The 21,541-nt window shown below is 36.5% G+C and overlaps 1 protein-coding gene across 4 annotated transcripts in view; it reads right to left on the bottom strand.

Annotated features, from left to right (window-relative positions):
- Positions 1 to 10,046: 10,046 nt before the first annotated feature.
- Positions 10,047 to 21,541, bottom strand: part of LOC131809805 (protein argonaute-3) — a 132,612-nt gene continuing 121,117 nt past the window's right edge. For 3 of the 4 annotated variants that reach the window (XM_059137232.1, XM_059137231.1, XM_059137233.1), the window contains exons 18-19: positions 17,481 to 17,680; positions 10,047 to 16,923 (exon numbers count right to left, since the gene is read on the bottom strand). In XM_059137232.1, coding sequence (XP_058993215.1) covers positions 16,815 to 16,923; positions 17,481 to 17,680 — 309 coding nt within the window. In that variant the 3' untranslated portion in view covers positions 10,047 to 16,814. Of the gene's footprint in view, positions 16,924 to 17,480; positions 17,681 to 21,541 lie in introns of those variants that run through there. The other variant, XR_009345307.1, reaches the window with a different exon arrangement.

Raw genomic sequence — 21,541 nt, 5'->3', positions numbered from 1 at the left:
TCTTGATTGCCAGGGAGGAGTCTTAGGTGAGGTTCATTTGTTTTGCATAGCATGGTAGCCAGAAATGGCTGCTGCTCCTGTTACATTAGCCCTGGAGGTCCTAACAATTTTTACTTCCCCACTTGGTTTTCTTTTTGTATCTTCAGAGCCCATTCTTCTTGCATAAGAAAGAAAAATCTCTCAGTTAAAATGAATGGAAAGTAGCTTGCATATTCAAAGTAAAATGCTATACTTTTATGCAGATTTTTAAAAAAAGACTTTATTTATTTATTTGACACAGAGAGAGAGATCACAAGTGGGCAGAGAGACAGGCAGAGAGAGAGGGGAAGCAGGCTCCCTGCTAAGCAGAGAGCCGATGCGGGACTCGATCCCAAAACCCTGAGATCATGACGTGAGCCGAAGGCCTAGGCTTAACCCACTGAGCCACCCAGGCACCCTTTTATGCAGATTTTTAAAATAATCAAACTAAATGGCCTTAACATAGACAGCAGTCATACTTTTGTATTAAAGGTTTAGATAGCACCTCTTACTAGATTTTTAAAGATACTATTCAAAGGGGTACCCCGTCTTATAATCCTTTATAATCTTAACTTTTATAATCTAAAATCTTTATGAAAGTACAAAAATAAACTAGAAAAATTCAACTCACAAAATATATAAAGATGGTTAAACAAACTTAATGTTACATTTCCATAAAATACAAAGAATATTTTGAATTATGTCTGACTGACAGTAGTTACTGAAATCCTGTCTGGGGCAGCATCAAAACTATTCCTATGGTCCCACCTGGGGTACCAAAAAAATTGTCCCCCAAACAAAAACTACTCCTATGTTCTGTTTTGGTATTGGTTTTTGCAAGATAATGTGCAAATTCTATTTAGCAAGATTAAAGGCAGTAATACTGTACATTTATAAGTTTCAAGTACTTTCAGGCTATTTCTAAATCACTTAGCAAAAAAGTTTGTTAACAGTTTTATTTCATATCTCATATTTCATATGAGAATCAGATGTCATATTAGGCTTCATAATCCTATACCTCTAAAGTGTCTGTTTTGTTTATAATTATAAACACATTTTGAATCCAAGCATTAATCTTACCAGAAAATATTTTAATAGAGACAAATATGAGAGAAGTGCTGCTGTATAAAGGCATCACAGAGATTTTAGAAACTGAAAATTGTAGAAGCAACAAAAGTGATGGAAGATAGAAAAACAATCATCTTTGTCCTACAGATAAGGCTAAGGATTTTCAGTCCTCTTTATGAGAAAAGCATCTAGCAAATATTGTACAAATGATCATAACCTTTCCTGGTATTGACAGATGAACCTAATTAATTTTCTTTTTTTTTTTTTTAGAAAAAAAATTTTTAAAGATTTTATTTATTTGTCAGAGAGAGAGAGAGGAACACAAGCAGGCAGAGCAGCAGGCAGAGGCAGAGAGAGAAGCAGGCTCGCCGCTGAGCAAGGAGCCCGATGTGGGACTCGATCCCAGGACCCTGGGATCATGACCCACGCCGAAGACAGTGGCTTAACCAACTGAGCCACCCAGGTGTCCCGAACCTAACTAATTTTCTGAAAGCATCTGCAAGGTATGCAAGTCTCAGCAGCCATGAAGAATCTGTGAAATGATCAGAAACACAGAATGATCCTGACGGAAACCACGAGTTCAAGAGGTATGGCCGCCCCCTCCAAAAAAAAGCAAAACCCCACTGGGATTTTACTTGGACTGCCACTTTATTTCTGCACTTAGGTGTAGTGCTCTGAGCACCCTTTTCTATGAAGAAAGCTTCAAGCAGGTGAGCTCCAATGTAATTGATTTGTTCTGTTCTGTTCATGTCTTCCTAAACAATCAGAGGAGTAGGTTGATTGAGGTATGCTTTGATTAATTATGCTGCTTTTCTGCACTCACCTATGTTACATGACAGCCTCTTTGATTTTTCAGAGCATGGCCTCAGAGTCATTGTTATATATATATTTTTAAGATTTTATTTATTTATTTGACAGAGAGAGATCATAAGCAGGCAGAGAGGCAGGCAGAGAGAGAGGAGGAAGCAGCCTCCCCGCTGAGCAGAGAGCCCGATGCAGGGCTCAATCCCAGGACCCTGGGATCATGACCTGAGCCAAAGGCAGCGGCTTAACCCACTGAGCCACCCAGGCGCCCCTCATTGTTATATTTGTATATCATTGTATTTTCATTGTCATGTCATTGTATTTTCCCCATTTAACTGTACAAACTTTGGTATAATTACTAATTTTTTGGGAATTTTTCTATACTAGTGTAGTTAGTAGGCCAAGACTGACATTAGGGTGATTCTCTTCAATTGTCAAACTTATCAACTGACACATATATTTAAAAAACCAGGGGCGCCTGGGTGGCTCAGTGGGTTAAGCCTCTGCCTTCGGCTCAGGTCATGGTCTCAGGGTCCTGGGATCGAGCCCCGAATCGGGCTCTCTGCTCAGCGGGGAGCCTGCTTCCTCCTCTCTCTGTCTGCCTCTCTGCCTACTTGTAATCTCTGTCAAATAAATAATCTTTAAAAAAAAACAAAACAAAACAAACTACCACCACCCAACAGCATTTGTTAGTAAGCTGACTGATTCTGTTTAGTGTTGGTAACAAGATCACAATCTATACTGTTAGGGTTAGAGTCTGGGGACACGTAGCTGGGAGAAGACTGGGTGGGGAATACATGTGAACAGGAAGGGATGTTCTGGAAGACATCAATAGGCTTAGTGGAAATTACGAAGGGACAAGTTTTTCTTCTTTCTTTAAAGCTCTGTGCCCAATGTGGGGCTCGAACCCATGAACCTGAGGATCAAGGGTCACACCCTCTACCCACTAAGCTGGACTGCTTCCAAGTAGTGAGCTACCTTCAAGGGAGGAGAGTACATCCTCAATGGGATGATCTCGTTTAATGTCCCAAAAGCCTTACTATTATCTTCTTTTAATGGAGGAAACTGAGGCTTAGAAGCATCAAGGAACTTGTCCAGAGTGTCATGCAATCAGGGTTTGAAGCCAGGACTTCATGACCCTTTCCCCCGCACCCACTGGCTCCCTGTACCTGAACCAGAAGAGCCGTAATGATGACCACACAATACAAAGTCTGGAGCAAAGCTTTTCTTTTTATTGCAATTAGTGAAATTTACACTTTCAACTGAAGCTAAGCAACACTAAAACCATTATTTTTTTTAAATTAAGGATTAAAAACAAATACAACACAGAACCCTTCCAATATGCATAATGGCAGAAAAAAGGGGACTGGTACTGTCACAGGACATTTTAGTGACAGTTTGGCTCAGGAAGAATTATGACAATTTCTTTAACATAAAATATTACAAGTGACTGAACTGCTTAAAAAGCATCTTCAAGCTTCTCAATCTCAACCCTAAGTATTTTGTAGTAATTTCTTGGGGGAAGGTAACTTAACTGAAAGTAGAAAATTTGCTACCAAACTTTAATGACCGAAAAAAAGCACTTTTGTTTAAAAACTTTATTTGCCTTCTGCCCATCCTAATTACATATAGTCTTCACGGAATTAAAATGACAACCAAATCCAAAGCCTGACCCCCAAGTACACAGTGATAGAATTCGGCATTTGGTGTTTCTAATTACACGCGATTACATACAGGTCGTAGTTTGCTCCGACCTCCACCTTCCTCTTCATAAAACGTGGCAGTCAAGGTTCCTATCATTCAAGGTCTTATCTGGTCACACAGCGTATTACAAACTCAGACCCCACTGTTTTAATTGATGTTCCTGTGTAACCCAAACATTAACAAAGAACGGCTTATAAACATTTTGAGATTCTGCAGTCTTTATCTTACTACAGTAAATTGATCTTACTTTTGAAAAAGCCAACAAAAATATAAGGCCAGACCAGGTGTAAGACAGGATGGGGAAGGTGAGGAAGGAGGTTTGAGAGTCCGTCATTTTACCATGCTGAACCTTGGTTTCAGCGGAAATATTTGGCAAGAATAGGGTGGAAAGGAGGATGGAGAAAGAGGTTACTCTGATTTTATGTAGTAATTCAGTTTTAAAACATACGGATATCAACCCCCAAAAATAGTTCACATCTGCAATACAAATAGGCACACACGGTCAAGATGGTTAGAAAGTAACATTTTAAAAGGCTATTATTTGTCCATCTGCAGGACATTTGCAGGTGGTCCCACCCTCCCCACATGTCCTCTATTTACATTTTACTTTTCAGAAAAGCCCCTTTAAAAAGAGTGCTATTTCCTCCTCCATTACTTAGGGTTTAAAAAAAAGCAGCAATTATCTAAAGTGGGAGCAGTTAGCAATGCTTTAAGGGTATGCATTTGTGTGTAATATAAATCTTCTCTTGAGTGAGTTGTCAGATTACACTGGAATGGTTATATTACAGTTTTAGTCCCCCAAACACAAAAGAAACACATTATTTTTCTATATAAATTTATGTAGTACACAGTGTTATAAACAAAGTTTACACACACACACACACACACACACACACACACCCCACTGCTTCCCATCCATATACTAGTCCACAAGAATGATCTTTACTCACAAGATACAGTAATACTTTTATGGGTCCATAACTGAAGAGAGACATTTAAGTGACACATTACAGCACACATTGCTTCATTAAAAGTATTCCTGATGTATCAATGTTCTTAGCTATCTCATTCAGCAAGATGGACTTTTTGTTCATTTTCTAAGCCGGAATCTACCCAACTTTTCACTTTCAGTACCTGTAATTCTCATCACCCTTTAAAATGAAGACAGATACCACTCATGTTAGTGATAAGCTGGGAAAAGCCCAACGGCCGCAACAAGGAGGTCAACATCTATTGATTAAAGTAAGTGTTGAATGCATCCATACCCTGTGTACCTAAAATGCATCCTTTTTTCTTAACAAGTGAAAAACAAAAAAAAAAAACAGGCTTGTCTGTTGCAAAAAAGGAATAGCTTACACAACCTGTGGTGATGTACCCTTTGTTACTTCCTAGAAACAGGAGCCCCTTCCCTCCAGAAAAATGGGTAAGTCTGTCAAAATATGAAGGTTCTCCCAATGATCTGTAAAGATAACTGGATCAGGCACCAATCACTGAACTAAAATGGAGAAAAACTTTTACAGATACATGGTGATTGGAAAGCAAGATTCAACTCTGCAAAGTGATGAATGAAATAAGTACACTTTCCTTCTTTAAAACTAAGCCTCTACTCCAAAAAGAGGTACCAAAAATCTGACAAGAAACAAAGGGATGACTATCTGGTTGTACACCACCAGCCTCTAATGCCAACATGTAGCAAAAATGCCTGAAGGCAAAGGCAAAGTTAATTTCTGATTATCTGATGGTTTTACCACACTAATTCAATACAATCGTAGCTGCTATAGCACCACTACAAGGAGTTTGGTTTTTGAAGTGACACTTTTGCCCAGGATTATTATAAAGAAAAATTCAGCCTGGGTATCTGGCAGGGGAGAAATAAACAGTATACGTTTGTAAGTGCACATCATACCAGGATAAGGCCTAAGTTTCTCTTATACCTGTTTGATAAAATGATCCATGGTTATTGAAGATACTTTCATAGAGGCAAACCAGAAATGAACCCTTTGTACAATACTCTTCTATGATTTTGAACTTCTGAAAACTCTTCCTCTGGAGAACGCAAGCACTGTCACAAAAATTATCCAATTCTTACAACTTTGTGAGGTAGGTGAGGGCACGCATTATCACTACCGTTTTACAAGGAGAAACTAGACCTGGAGAGATGGAGGAGATTGCCTAAGGACCGAGCAAATTAGTGGCCAAGCTCTAACTAAACTCCCAAGTCTCTGGCTCATGTTTAGAGCCCTCTCTACTCTCAAAGGCAACACGTTTTCCAATAGTCTTTTCCCAGTTGTGGTCTTTTAAAAAGTTCCTGCATTCCAAAACACCTTATACTTTCTCCTTTATAGCTCAGGCTTGACTAGGAATTGCATTGAGTTAAAGTTTTTTATACAGAACTGTGCAACACACTAAGAGGCAGATGAGAGATATATCCATGTAACTGAAGCCTGAATATATCAATACGTAATGGAGGAGAAAGGAACAGTCAAGTGTTCATCCAATATAATTTTTATATATTTAAGATGTGTCAGAATAAAAATTACAAACATTTAAAAGATAAATCGGTCTGTCTGATTCATTAAAACCAGAAGCTACATTAATTTGCCTTAAGAATATGGGGATCTCTGTTACAGAAGGCTGAAATATTACTTTCAAGAATAATTTATCACTTTAATATATTTCTAATATATATCCTCTGTTCACTTTATCACTCTCTAGTTAGTAAAAAATTTTTACGGCCACAGATAATATCTGTGCCATTAACACTTTCAATCTTAATTTTTATTGAACAGTTAGGGTTTCTTTCCATCTGCAAATTAAAGTTATATTCTAACGATTCTCACTGTTATTTCTTTTTTGCTTTATCCCTCCCTTTTATTTTTGAGAGAGAGAGAGAGAGAGAGAGAGAAGATGGGTCAGGGTGGGGAGAGAAAAACTGCACAATTCATAAATGGCAAAAACATAGATTATATCACAAAACAGAATGATGGCACTCAAGCAAATTAAAGAAAGGTATGTTCAAAGGAAAAACTGGAACCCAAACATGAAAATAGTGCTTGGATCGTCTCTCAATTAAACTAGAACTTGTGTGTGATCCTCCTCCCCCAAATATCTTAAAGACTTTTATTTTTAGTGGAATTCTGTATAAATGACCTTTAAATCCTTTTTCTTTTCTTCTTCTGGGCTACAAAATGAGAAAGCTCCTGGAAAACAGTCTAAGAATCTTCTTTTAGGGACAAACTATTAGAAAATTTCTCATAGTGCTTACTATTCCTGGTGTTTGAGTTAGAAAATGAGAACGTGGGACACCTGGGTGGCTCAGTTGGTTGGGCAGCTGCCTTCGGTTCGGGTCATGATCCCAGCGTCCCGGGATCGAGTCCCACATCGGGCTCCTTGCTCCGCAGGGAGCCTGCTTCTCCCTCTGACTCTGCCTGTCACTCTGTCTGCCTGTGCTCGCTCGCGCGCTCTCTCTCTCTCTCTGACAAAAAAAAAAAAAAAAAGAAAATGAGAACGTGCACAATCGCAGGGTCATGCTCCATAATGACCCAATTCTTTGAAATGGAAATGGAAATGGAAATATATGCAAGTTAATTACCATTGGAGATCCAACTCTACCAAAACCAAAGCTTCCTCTTGTTAAGCAACCTGGGTCCAAACTGTATGCATTAACCCGGCTGAACTACGTTAGGCAAGATTTCCCCTTCATTAGAATGTATCTGTGTTTTCCCAAATCTTTCACCAGAAACATTTTCTTTACAGGAAAGTCTACCTTGTCTGGAAAGGTCCTGCTTGAAGGGAAAAGCCACATCAGTAGCAATGTCATGACTCTATTTAAGGGTAAATATTTCATTAAGTTGCTTTGTTATAATTCAGAAGCAACTTCCAAGACTTCTCTAACTTAATGAGAAGAGATGCAGCTCTAGGTCTGGGACAACAGCAGAAAATATATTTAGGTTACAGAGAACTCTCCTCAGGTCCCTTCTGCAGGTTCAGAGCAAGTCCCTCTTCTACAACGTGGTTCGAGAACTAGGCAAATACAACACAGCTGTGAAGTATCTGAGGATCCCAGCGAAGAAGCCTTTCCCAAATCCCCTCACTACCCACCTCTCACAGTCCCACCAGTCCATTTCTTTACAAAGACCTCCTGTTCCCATAGGTTCTTAGAATAAAGATAGTCACGTCTGCAACATTGGTAGAGTTTTTCCTTGTTTGGTTCTAAAAATATTATTAAGGGGCCAAATTAAGGAATTTCACTTGTTCTTCCAATTAAAGCATGGACTAAATAAGGATGGAAAGTTTCAGGCATTAAATACCAGCGTAATCTCCTTCTCTCGTCTCTGGCCACAGCCTGTTAAACTTCAAAAATACAAATTAGAGATGTGAACACAGTTAATTTTTGGAAATAATAAAACCAAAACCAGCGAAGTTCTAATACCAACACACCCATCTGTTTTCCACTCATATAGGACTGTTCACGACAGTTCTTTTTAGGGATAGCTATTACTGCACAAGTGTTTCTTTCTTAGGAGGTGGACTAGAAATAGGAACATGTCACTAAGTACTTCACTGTGGTAATTCAGTACTGACGCCAGGTACTTTGATTTATGGAGCCAACAGTTAAAAGAGCAAAATAAGCTCCATGTGTCAGGTTCCTATGAATTTTCAGAAGGGAAAAATAAAAATAAAAATCAAGGACTACTTTTTCCACTGCAGGCTGCTTTAAAAATGTCAGGCTACAAGAATTACATGCCTGTCAACCTCGTACAATGTTGAAACATAATGAATAAAACTATTAATGTTATAAGCACAATAAATATCCTCAAGAGGTGGCATATACTTGGAACAAAAATATATCTTGACTGCTTAAACATATTTAGTAGTGACAAATTCCTATAACCAGAGTACTAGTCTTCAATTAATACTTAATGTAGGGGTGCAGGAAGTAGCTGAGAATAGTACATAATTAAAAAAAAAATACTGTAACTGGCAAAAATGCAGAAAAAAAAGACTAATGTCTATAGGAACTCATATGTGGATTCACTTTAAATTATAAAATTTTATATAACATAAAATAACATTTTCTTAATTGTAATTACTTCAAACTTTCTCATTTACCCCGAGTAAAAAGAACATGGTACAGCAAAATGTCATACACTGAGCCCAATAGTTTAGAATTTAAAACTCAGAGGATGAGATAAAATTTATCTTTTAAATTCTTAAAAGAATTTAAGAGATTAAAAGAAAAGTGGCTTTCCAAGCAAATTCACAATGTAAAAATACTGTAGAAATATTTTACTTAAGAGAACTCACTCTTTTCATGTGCCTTTGTTAAAAAGTTAGTGTGCATTGTAATGCAAGTAATTTTATCCACTATGAAGACCATATTTGCTTGAAATTAATATTCTATAATCAAAATTTTCACTGTCTTCTGAATTAATTTGCATTCATAAATTATTACTTAGTTAGATTTTTAATTAACTGAAATACTGTATTATTCAGTCTATCTGCTTTTCTACCTAACCACTTCGACTCTGTTTCTTCACTGATGCTCAGGGCTGAATCAACTTTTATGCTATGGAAATGATCGGGGTAGCAAATCTTTCATTTAATAGAACTATGGGTGCGGGGAGGAAATCTCATTTCAAAGTCAACTATCAGTGACTTCTGGAATCAATTGTTACTTGTTTCCCAGGCCTATAAAAAAATCATAATCTTGGGGCGCTTGGGTGGCTCAGTGGGTTGAGCCGCTGCCTTCGGCTCGGGTCGTTGATCCCGGGGTCCTGGGATCGAGCCCCGCATCGGGCTCTCTGCTCAGCAGGGAGCCTGCTTCCTCCTCTCTCTCTGCCTGCCTCTCTGCCTGCTTGTGATCTCTCTCTGTCAAATAAATAAATAAAATCTTTAAAAAAAAAAAAATAAAAAAAAAAATCATAATCTTAATGCCGGATGATGTGACTATTTAAATAGCTTCAATGTAGTTCAAATTAAAAAAAGAAATGTAATAATCATTTATTTGACAAGCTGCCCCAAAACTGCAGATCAGGTAAAATAAATCCAATCTGTTAGTGTTAGTTTGCTACTTAAGGGAAAGAAATCTAACTTATAGAAAAGCCCCATCTCCCCTCCACACTTAGAAATCTGTCTAAAGACTGTCTTTAAGGCCCACTATATAAACAACACTAAGTATTCTAAGTTAAAAAATAGTGTTAACGGTTTATTGGTAAAAATCCAAACTCTAGACTTTATGGAATTAGTAGTTTGGTTGGTATATTAACATCCATCTTAATCTTTGCTAATATTACAAAGAAAGAGGAAAAGCTAGAAATATCTATAAAAATAAAATATCTTAAAACCAACATCTAAGCAAAATATAAAAGTTGCACACAAATTGCCAATAAATATAAACATCACAATAGAAAAATTAATATTAAAAATAAACTCATAATTGCTATTAAGACATTATAAAAAATGAAAAAGTTTAATGTGCACGTATATTTGCAAACAGACACAGTACACTCCAAACAATCGATATAATTTTACTATCATTATTACATAATGCAGCATACAAGGTAACTGAGGTGTGGTGTTTTTTGTTTTTAGTCTATTCTTTTCTGGAGAAATGCTCACCAAATTCACAAAAAGAACTGGTTAGGTGATCATTTACTGCTGTTTACTAGTACTAGTGGAGTAAACATTCCAGGAGAAAACTGCTTTCTGGTAGATTGCTACATTTCTATTAAGTATGAATGGTTCTGCTATTACCCTTCATATTGCTTATTTCCTCCAAGGCCCAATTTTGCATGTTGCATTTCTAATTAACTGACCATACCCTTTTAGATGCACTGTCATCATTTTTCACAGTCTCCCCCCCACCCCCAGTAGAAAAAGAGACAATCACTTAAAATATTTCTTGGTGTCTAAAAAAGCGAATTTCCCTAAAGATAGAGATAAAAATCACTTTATTTTTTCTCTTACACTAATTTCCATGATGATTTGGCTCTCCTTTTATATATAAGCAGTCTTTAATAAATATTAATTAGAAAAGGATACCAATAGATATTTACAGAAGGGTCAATCTATGCTGAAAAAAAGAAAAGAAAAGAAAAGAAAAAGGATAAAGAAAAAAGAAAAGTAGTCTATGACATATAATTCCCTGGCAAGTTACCTTTCCCTCTGGGCACTTGCTATCATACTTATACTCTTGTTAAAAAGTTTAGCAGATTTGCTGTTTTATGTGCCTTACAGATTACCTTCAACAAAGCTGAGAACTGAAAGGGTTAATTCTGTTAAAAATTTATTTTTCAAACCTACAAAATTCATTTGGTGAGCATTTACCTGATGCTTTACTGAATAAAACCTTTACTTGGTTCCCTTGGACCAGATTCAGGACAACAAATAACATTATTTATATGAAACTGTCACACTCTTCGAGTTCTAAAATAATTTATCTTTTAAATTTTTAGTCTCATGGTATTTGAAAAATAAAAATCTACAGCACCATCTTCTGAAAAGGCACTTTCTAAAAACCGCCTTGCTTTAAAAAATGATTTAAAAATTTAATTCAGCTCTACCCTGAAGAACATCTTTGCTTTACTGAGATCCCAACATAGATACATTAGGTTTTGGTTACTTCAGACATTGATTTCAAAAAGGAAGGGAGACCAATGGCTGGACAGATCAATTAACAGAATCTTAATTTTGTGAGCTTCTTACTGGTAAATCTCAACCTTCCATATTAAATTTATTATCTATTTTTAATTCAAATTAAAATATTTAGTTTTCATACTTTAGAACATTAGATTCTTGAGGTTTAATGAACACTGTAAAAATCTAGAGTACTATTCTTTGCTGGGTAAAGAAAAATAAAATTCAACTAGCAGTAGATAGTATTAGCACAAGCCTTGACCATTATACATTAGTTAAAAAAAAGTCATAAACTGAAATGTACCATTTTTAAAAGTAGGAAAAAGTCAAAAAATATTTTTTCCCTTTGAGATATCTATAGAAAGAGAAAGGGAGTGAGAGGGGGAAAGAGATTTTTTTTCTCCTGAGAGTCAGCTTAGGTTTCACTAATCATGGTATTATTTCTAACATCATCACTGATCAAGAATGTTTTTAGTACAAGCAGAAATTTTTTTTTTAAGATTTTTTGGAGAAAACTCTTTCACATCTCTGTACTGATTTTACTCATCTATTCTTGGCTTATTTGTTTTGACTCCTACAGAATCATGAAAGTGCTTTATATGATCAAATGGGAGGGATATAGGAAAATAAAGACAGACTCTAGAGTCAGGGTTATACTGCCACTCAGGGAGAAATCACTGGATATATATAAAGTCTCCCAACTCTTATTATTGAAACTTTAAGACATCCATGAAGTCTCAAAGAGAATGAAAAAGATTAAAACTTTATATGGATAAAAAAGGCAAAATAAAGATGCCAAGCCAACGATGTCTTTTTGCAGCTTGATTGATAACTCAAAAAAGATAACTTAAGTACCAAGTTATTCACAGGAGCAACCTGTCTTTTAAAAATACTCAATAGGAGAACATCTAAGAGATGACTTAACCAAATATTTAACTCAGGTTTAATGATACCGATTAAAAATTATAGGGGCACCTGAGTGGCTCAGCGGATTAAAGCCTCTGCCTTCGGCTAGGGTCATGGTCCTAGGGTCATGGTCCCAGGGTCCTGGGATCGAGCCCGGCATCAGGCTCTCTGCTCAGCAGGGAGCCTGCTTCCCCGCTCTCTCTACCTGCCTCTCTGCCTACTTGTCATCTCTGTCTGTCAAACAAAGAAATAAAATTTAAAAAAAGATTATACAGAGTTATCAGTTAAGCTTTTTGGCAACATATTTCTATCAAGTTTGAAATAGCAAGATTACAAAATACTCTAGCTGAACCCAAGCGGTTAGCTTGAAGGATTTCATAAAAATCACCACCCTTGGCAAATTCATGTTAGCCTCCGAAAACACCAAATTTCTTTAACAATCGTCTCTAATTCCTGGCCTATAATCCATCTAATTACTTCAGATCTGTTATGGGCACTCTGAGTATTGACCTCTTCCTTAAACACCGAGATCCTCTGTCAGCCATTTCTACTGAATGGCAACTCAGATTTTATTTCCTTTAAGTCTGTCATGACTAAGCCTGTCATGCTGTCTGTCATCCTAAAATTTACTACAAAATATACAAGTAAACATCAGGCAGTGGTGGGCCATCAGAGAACCTAGTTTGGAGAACTAGTATGGGTCTTTAGAAGGCTAGGAGTCCCTATGCTAGAAGGTAGAGATGAATCTTTATCAAGTGCCTTCCACAACACCTGGTACATTCCTACTAGAATCCCTTCCAGACTCTTCTAGGAAGAGAAATAAATTAATAGATTACAAACAGGTAGATTTCCATAGAAGAACTTTTTTTTTTTCTGAGTAATTTGTTAAAAGGTAATATATTAAAAAATAAAGGGCATCTGTACGTCTGTGAAAATATACCAAAAACCAGTACTGAGGAGGTTGAGGTACCCTTTTGCAAAACCGCTAAAGTAAAAATCCGCACGTCTAAAACAGAGTATCCTAATATTTAATTGAAACTAAAACGGCAGCACCCTTTGTTACCTTGTTATTTCATGTTCTTAATCTTATTTAGGAAAAAAAGGGGGGGGTGTCTTAACACCAGCCTCCAATCCTGCTCATCTCCTTAGTATCCTTTAGTGCAGTAACTGTCAGACTCTACATAATTAAATAAATATAGCAGCTACAGTATTATAAATGTATAGTCCTCAATGCCAGTAACTTGATACATAATAACATATATCGGCACTTTACCCAGACACATCTGCCACCCAGAATATACATTAAACTCCCAGCTCTTCTTCACATGAAAATCAATTATAGCAGTGGCTGGGAATGACATTTTAAAGTCACTCTTATGCATCATAGAAAACAGCAGACCAAAATTTAGCATTCATTATATAATTTAGTGAGCAAAGGCAGGAACAGAAAGGTCATTGAGTTTCATGACCTTTAAATTCAAAACAATCCTTTAAAAAACTTTCAATAAAAAAAGATCAGAAATTCGACACCAGAAGTGCAATAATAATTAAAACAAATTTCAAAAAGTACTTGCCACCTTGTCTTTTAAATTCTAAGCACAAGTCTTCTTTTAATTAAGTTTGATATTCCAATTTGTTAGTAAGCAAAATATACTATACATATTCTTTCAGGGTAACCAACTTTAAACTAGCAATGTGAAACTGTAAGAAAGAAACCCTAAAAAAGAACTCACTTTAAAGGTAAAGCTTTATATTAAAAAAAATTGTTTTTCCTCATTAAAAGTCCTTCTAAATAGATTTAAATTATGGGTTTCATTCTAGCACATGGAAACTAAGTAACTGGAAATTAGATGAAATGGTAAATAGAGAAAAGGTATCGACAGTTCTTTCCTGGGCCTACAGTTTCCCATAGTAAGTCTGGCTAACTTCCACTGGTAAATGAAGGTGTTTTACTCCTACTGAGAAAGCATATAGCAATCAATGCTTTAGCATCGAGGGTATACTATTTTCTTCTTCTATTCACGTTCCTGACTGTATTCAGTGAAATGTCGACGTTAAAAAAAAATACGTGCTTTACAGGAAATTTTTGGAGGAGGGGGGAGGGTAGGAAGAAAAAATGTATATACTGTACAAATATTATTTCATGTAAAGAGCTTTGAAACAGTGTTGTAAATTGCATTTCAGACACTTCAATAATAAACATACAAAATACAGTACTTTCTTAGTTTTCTGGCAGAGGAACGAAAGATTTCATACCTGTTGGAGGACATGGGCTCAGATTTTAGGCTCAAAATACAGTAAATTGGCAATAAGAGTGGATTACAGGTAAGAGAGAAACTAAAGAGCTAATCCATTTGTTATCATGTGCAGATGGAATTCTGAAAGGTTTAACAATGCCCACTGGAAACAATCTGCAGTATCTATACTCTGAACCAGTGCAAAAAAGAAAAAAAAATTAAAATGCAATTTTCATGAGTCACAAAGTGCAAAGCTCCCCTGAATCCAATGTTACTGATGAACTCGATTTTGACAGCTCTATAATACTTTTTAATATCTTAAAGTGAAATCAATAAAACAGAAGTTTGATAAAACTTTTTCCACATTTCAGTGATTTAACTTTTTAAAAATGATCAAAGTCCTAACTTTCTTTGCCACCAGAACCCTAATTTTAAAAGGAAAGTTACACTGCTGATAAATTGGCAAAAAAATGTTTTGAAAATATCATTTTATATTTTCCTGATTCATTTGAATATATGAAAATGGGCACCTAACCAGTATGATTGTTCAATAAATGTGATCCATTTTCAAAGAATTAAATATTTTCTAAATCTTAAGCTATTCACTTATTTTTTTTTAAAGTAGGCTCCACACCCAATGTGGGGCTTGAACTTACAACCCCGATATCAGGAGTCACATGCTCTAGTGACTGAGCCAGTTAGGTGCCCCATTCACTGTCATTTCTTAAAACAAAGCTCAACTCTATCTCTAATAATCACGGTCAGACTCATTAGGAAATTTAACTTCCTTGATTTTCATTATGATTTTTAAAAGACATGCTTTAAACTTGAAAAATTACAAAACTTTCCTTCTGAAATTAAGGCTGTATTACTTTGCCCTTTTAAAATTATGGAGGTGCCTGTTTCTCCCACTATCCGTGGTAAAGATATCAAACAGACACAGCTTTCCTTTAAAACTGCTTATTGCACTAAAAGACAGCAAAAACAAGTTGTCAGTTCTTAAAATAAACATGATTACATTTCTATAAAAGACGTTGCCAATACAGTTCTCTAATTATTAAAGCACTATTCTAATAAATATAAAAGAAAAGGAAGCTGTACTTCAAAACACATACATATATGTTTATATATACACACATATATATAAAAATATATATATATGAAAATCACATTAAGGTATGAGAGGCAGCAAGTAAACTAGCAAAAATAAAATAAAATAAAAAAACCCCTCAAATAACCCCTTCTCTCTCTCCACCCAATTTCAGAGGCCTCAACCTTAAAGAGTTCCAATCATTTAGAATATTTGCCCTTTATAAAAGTTATAAGGGACTTTCATGTATAACCCATAGAAACAGAAGGCTTTAGAATACATATCACTTATAGAGAGAAATTTCTGAGTTACAACTTCTGACAAGGTTTTATATTTATAGCAGCTTTAACAGACTAAAGAAAAAGAATAGTTTAAGGTTGCTACTGCTTATGTACACACTGCACAAATGGCAAATGTAAATTCAGAGCAGGAGGGGGCAGACTCGCATTCTCACAGAAACATTGTATATATATATATATATATATATATATATATATATATTTATATATATATAGTAATTTTGTTTCTTCAGAAAGCAATATCAAGAGTTGAGGACTTGGAATTGCCCGTGAGACAAGAGACAGGAGTGGGGTGTGCAAAATAAAATAAAAATCTAGTTTGCCATGCTTTATATCCAAATGAACCAGATACATGAACATCTGAATGTCACTGGTAGCATTAAGAAAAAAAAATGTAGGTAATGAAGGCAAGGGAGGTAGAGAGAAAAATCAAAGTGGTGGTGGGAAGATAATAAAAGGGAAATTAAGTTCCCCAATGGAATGAACTATAAAATACACGCACAGACACATATATATCTATTATCAATGTAGATCCAGATATATATGCACATGAAGTATACATGTATATATTTAAAATATACACAGATACCTTTTACAAGAATACACGAATGCACATTAATTTTTTTGCACACATAATCATGAACAATCACTTAGATTATTCACGTAGGTGTGTGTTTTTTTTTTAACTGTCATTTACTTTTTCTTTACTTTTTTTTTTTTTGCAAAGATAGTTGTGCTGCCAAGCAACTTGAGGTAAAGGCATTAAAAGGGTTAGACTACAAGAAAGTGAAAACAAAACAATGGCGATACTTCCTAAGGAGACCGCACAAAAAAGCAGTTGGCTGGTTTCATATTGCATAATGGTGCTGTGTTCCTTGATGAAGTAAACAATCTTTCTTGTATCAACATAAAAATCAGACCCTGGTCCCCACACAGTGTTGGCTGCTGTATGGCTGGAGGCATCCCCACTCAACTGACTCCACCGGAAACATATGCTGTATGTCGATGCATCTTTCAGTTCTTCCTCTCAGAGAAATATTCTTGGACTTTTTAAGCAAAGTACATTGTGCGTAAGGTATCTTGGTGAATCTGTACAGCCTTGGCAAGAGCTTGTGGATCTCGCCCGTTGCTCTGTCCTGAAACGTGACTTCCTTCAGCACTGTAAGAGAAGTGGCGATGAACACAAAAACAAACCCTATTCTGATGTAGTAATTTTGAAAAATATAACTTGTAGAAAATTTCAAAAATATTAAAAAAATAATAGAGGCTAGTAAAATGAATTGCTACATTTCTATCACCCAGCTTCAATAATTATTAACTCAAGGCCAATTTTGTTTTATTTCTCTCACCTCCTCAGGACTGTTTAGAAGTAAATCCCAAGCATACTAACATTTTGTCTGTCAGCAACAATCTATCCCTCGAATTAATTTGGTAAAGCAACTAAATCACTATACCATTCTAGTACTAATAAGCCTAAAGTGTACGTTTTAATGGAAACCTTTATTCTGGGCAGTCAGTTCTACTATTGCTGCTTTTTGTATGGATTGCTGACTCCTCGAACAGCTTGTGGAACTTTAATTTTAAATGGCAGTACTTTATGGTAAACAAGGAGGAAATATACATGGAAACACTTGAGAGAGATTTCTCAAGAAAGCCCTAACATGCCCACCATACTTGAATTTGAGTGAAAATTTGTTTGTTGTGCTTTTATATTACCTGTCATGTTCTTTGTCCACGAGATGATATCTGGCTCTGAATGCCACCAGGTGAGCATAATATGCTGGTGCAGGTATAGAAACAGATCGTGTACAGCGCACGTAAGTGTGGCAGAGCTGGTAAGTTAGTAGCTGAAGTTCATCTGCAGTAAAGCAGTTATCATCCCATAAAACATGATAGTGTGAAGGACGGCTGGTACCCTGCAGAGAAGGCAATGGCATATTCTGTTGACTTCTAAACTTCTAAATAAATACTCAGCACAGACTAAGTTATATACAAAAACAGCTTTGTACATTGATAAAATAAAACATATTCTAATTTAATAATTCATTAAAATATTTAATTGATTCTGGGTATATATCCAAAAGAAATGAAAGCAGGGACTCAAAACAAGTATCTGCATACCCCTGTTCAAAGAAATATTATTTGCAATAGTTCACAGGTGGAAGCAACCCAATTATCCAATGATGAGTGAATGGATAAATAAAATATGGTACACACACACACACACACACACACACACAAATGGACTACTATTCAGCCTTAAAAAGTAAGAAAATTATGACACATGGAGGAACCTTGGTGACATTACACCACATGAAATCAGTCATAAAAGGACAACTATTTTATGATTCACTTACATAAGGCAACTGGAGTAGTCAATTTCTGAGAGACAGAAAGTACAAGGTGGTTGCCAATGGCCATAGGAAGGGGGAGTGGGGAGTTAGTGTGTGATGGGTACAGAGTGTCAAAGAAGATGAAGTTCTAGCGATATACGGTGGTATGCATGCACACAATGTGGATGTACTTAATGCAATAGGACTGTACACTTAGAAGTGGTTAAGATGGTAAGTATGTTTTATGCTATGTAATTTTGCTGTAATAAAAAATCCAGAACATTTAGTTGAGTTTCTCTTTGTTAGTTACTATGTTAGGTACTGCAGATTCAAAGAAAAACAAAGTCAAACAAGTCAAAGGTTTCCTTTCTTTTGGAAAACAATTTAGTAGAGGAGATACAGCATCTATAATTATAAAACTAATAAAAGCTATAGTACTACTGGCACTTAGTCCAATATGAGAATACCAAAGGAAGTAACAGTTCTTCACCAAGTGAAGTGGAGAGTGAGTGAGATCTGGCCTTGTTTGGGCAGTTAGGGGGAGAGCACAGCACAGAGAATAAACAGCCTTACCAAAACGCACAAGGGGCATAACATTTCATGGTATATTTGGGAATAGTTAACAAACCAGTATGAGCAAAGTTTGGTGCATGAGGGCAAAAAAGATGAAGTTTCCAAAGTAAAGACTGGGATCAGATTGAATGACATGCTTGGGAATTTGGACTTTGACCTATAAGCAGCCTGGAAAGTACTGCACAGTTTGTTTTTTAACAGGAGAGATTTTAGGTATGATGAGACTGGAGTTTTATAAAACTAACAGTAATAACATGGAGGTTGGATTAGAAACAGTAAGCGACTAAAAGCAACAGGAGCAGCGAGAAGGCTGCTGCATTAGTTCGAGCATGAGATGATGAAGGTCTGAAGTAAAGAAATGGCAGTGGCAAAGGAGAAAAGGAGAAAGATGAGCCAATACTTTAACAAATACTTGAGCATCATTTGTCAGACACTGTGCAAGATTCTGATAAAATTCATGATTACCAAATCTTATCTCCCACAAATTATACCCTTATAATGCATTTATATTGTACATTCACGCACTCAATATTTACTGAACACTCACTGTATGCCGTGGCCCATATTGGGTGCTAGGCACACAGAAATGAAAGAGGAGATATGGATGTGAGCTTTGAATGATAAAAGAGGGCTTGTGAGACGGGGAAAGAACCATTCAGGCACAGGGAAGAGACAGCAAAAACCCTACCTAAATGTGATTCATTCGGTTCTCTATCATTGTTCTTGTCCCAATCACAATCATCTTTTGCCTGGACTATGTTAACAGACTCCTAAGTCTTTTACTCCCCAGCAGAATCTTCAGTAAGAGTGAATTAACATACACATACACACACTTAGTAACATTAATGTCCAGCTTAAAGTCTTTTAATGGCTTTCCAAGGCACTCTGACTAAAATCCAGGTCCTTAACTCTGCCCCAAATGCCCATACATCCAGCCCAGGCTGGTCTTGTCTCTCTAACCTACCTTAATGCTGTGGTCACAGCCTTATTTGATCCCCTCAATGGATAATGTGTCCCCCCCCGCCAAGTATGTATGTATGTGCCTCTGGCAGAAATTTTCTCCCCTCTTCTTGGCTTGGTTAAATAATTCCAACTTACTCCTCTTGATCTTACCTTAAGTGTCATTTCTCAAAGAAACTTTTTGTGACCTCCCAGTCTAAATCAGGTCCCTACTAAAACCTCTCTTCCTATTTTTACTTTTCCTTTATTGTGCTTATCCCAATTTTAAATATATATTTGTGAGATTACTTAATTAGTATATGTCTTCCCCCAATAAGCTCTAAGAGGAAGGGATTGTATTTACTTTTTCACTCTGTACACATAGTATCAAAACACCTATCTTCTAGGAGGTAGACAAAATAAATATCTGTTGACTGAATGGGTGAGTAGCCTCTCCTTTTTGGGACCTTACAGACTATGAGAAGAGGGAGAGAAACAAAAGCATGGTTACAATGCTGTCTAATGAATGCAACAAAGAGGTATATATAGGGTGCTCAGGCAGTGCAGAGGACAGGCATTTGTCTGGGGGAAGGATATAAGGCTTTGAGAGAAGGTGATATTCAAGATGGGTCTTAAAGGATGAACAGGAGTAAGTTAGGGCAGGAATAATTAAGGTAAGGGAACAACACATGCAGGGGAAAGTTATGAGAACTACTTAAAACAGTTGAGAGAGGCTGCAGTCAGGTTGTGTTTATGTGTGTTTGTGTATGTGAAAGGGAAGAGATAACAGAGAAGAGAAAAAGAGAGGAAAGGCGGAGTAGGAGCGAAGAGTGGGAGATAAAGCAAGATAGACTGAGGGTGTAGCAGAAGTGAAGGGAGCAGGATGCAGACATCAGGAATTGAGTCTGTATGTTGTCCTAAGAAAATGCGACTTCACCATTGGCTATGTGCACGAAGTAGAGGAATGACAGGGTCTTACCTCCGTTATAATTAATCAGAGGGAGAACAGATTAGATGAGGGCACTCAGGATCATTCTGCAATTGTATGGGAGAGTAATAATGAGAGCTGGAACTAAGCAGAGGAAGTGGTGAGGAGAAGGTTCGAGATTGAGAAGGTAAATTCTACAGGTCTGAGAGGTTGCGTAGATAGGGGAGGCAGGTAAGAGGGTGCAGCTGAAAAGCAACCTCAAGGTCTGGAAATCAGTAGAAAAGTTGTGTCTGGAAGGAGAGATTTAAAAGCCATACACACTACTGAAACTTAAAGATCTACAATAAACCAAGAACAAATGGAAAAGCAAGATGAAAGGAGAAAAATGGGTGTGGAAGTCAAGTGGCAGATGGTGCTGATGCGTGAGTGAGACCGTATCAGATGTAGAGCTCAAGGAGCAGTAATGGCAGGCTGCTGTAAATTGAAGAGGAAATAGCCAAGGGTAGTCTTTTCTGTTCTTAACGTGAACACTTGACAGAAGTATAAATATACAGAGAAAAGCCCGTGGTCCATAAGTGTACAGAATGAGGTCTGTTCCCAAAGTAAAAATGCTTATGAAACCAGTATGAAAATAAAAAAATTAAACATTAACTGTAACCATGAAGCCCCTTGGTGGCCTTTCCTGGTTACCACAGCCTATCTACTCTGCTCTTGGTAACCAGACTTTTTACAATATAGATTATGTCTGCTTTTGAACTTTATAATAAATAGCTTCATAGGCCCTTTGGGTCTGACTTCCTTGGTTTGACAATGTTTATGAAATCCACTCACACTGTTGCCTCATTCTCTTTGTTGTAGAATATTCTGTTATATAAATATACACTATTTATTTATCCAATCTACTGATGATGGGCATTTGAACCATTTGTAGTTTTTGACTATGACCAGTGCTACCATAAACAGGTTAATGTACTATCCTTTGGTGAACACGGATACCCATTTCT

Source organism: Mustela lutreola, chromosome 10 (genome assembly GCF_030435805.1).
Source record: "Mustela lutreola isolate mMusLut2 chromosome 10, mMusLut2.pri, whole genome shotgun sequence".
Classification (NCBI taxonomy): domain Eukaryota; kingdom Metazoa; phylum Chordata; class Mammalia; order Carnivora; family Mustelidae; genus Mustela; species Mustela lutreola.
This window is presented reverse-complemented; position numbering and strand designations above follow the sequence as displayed.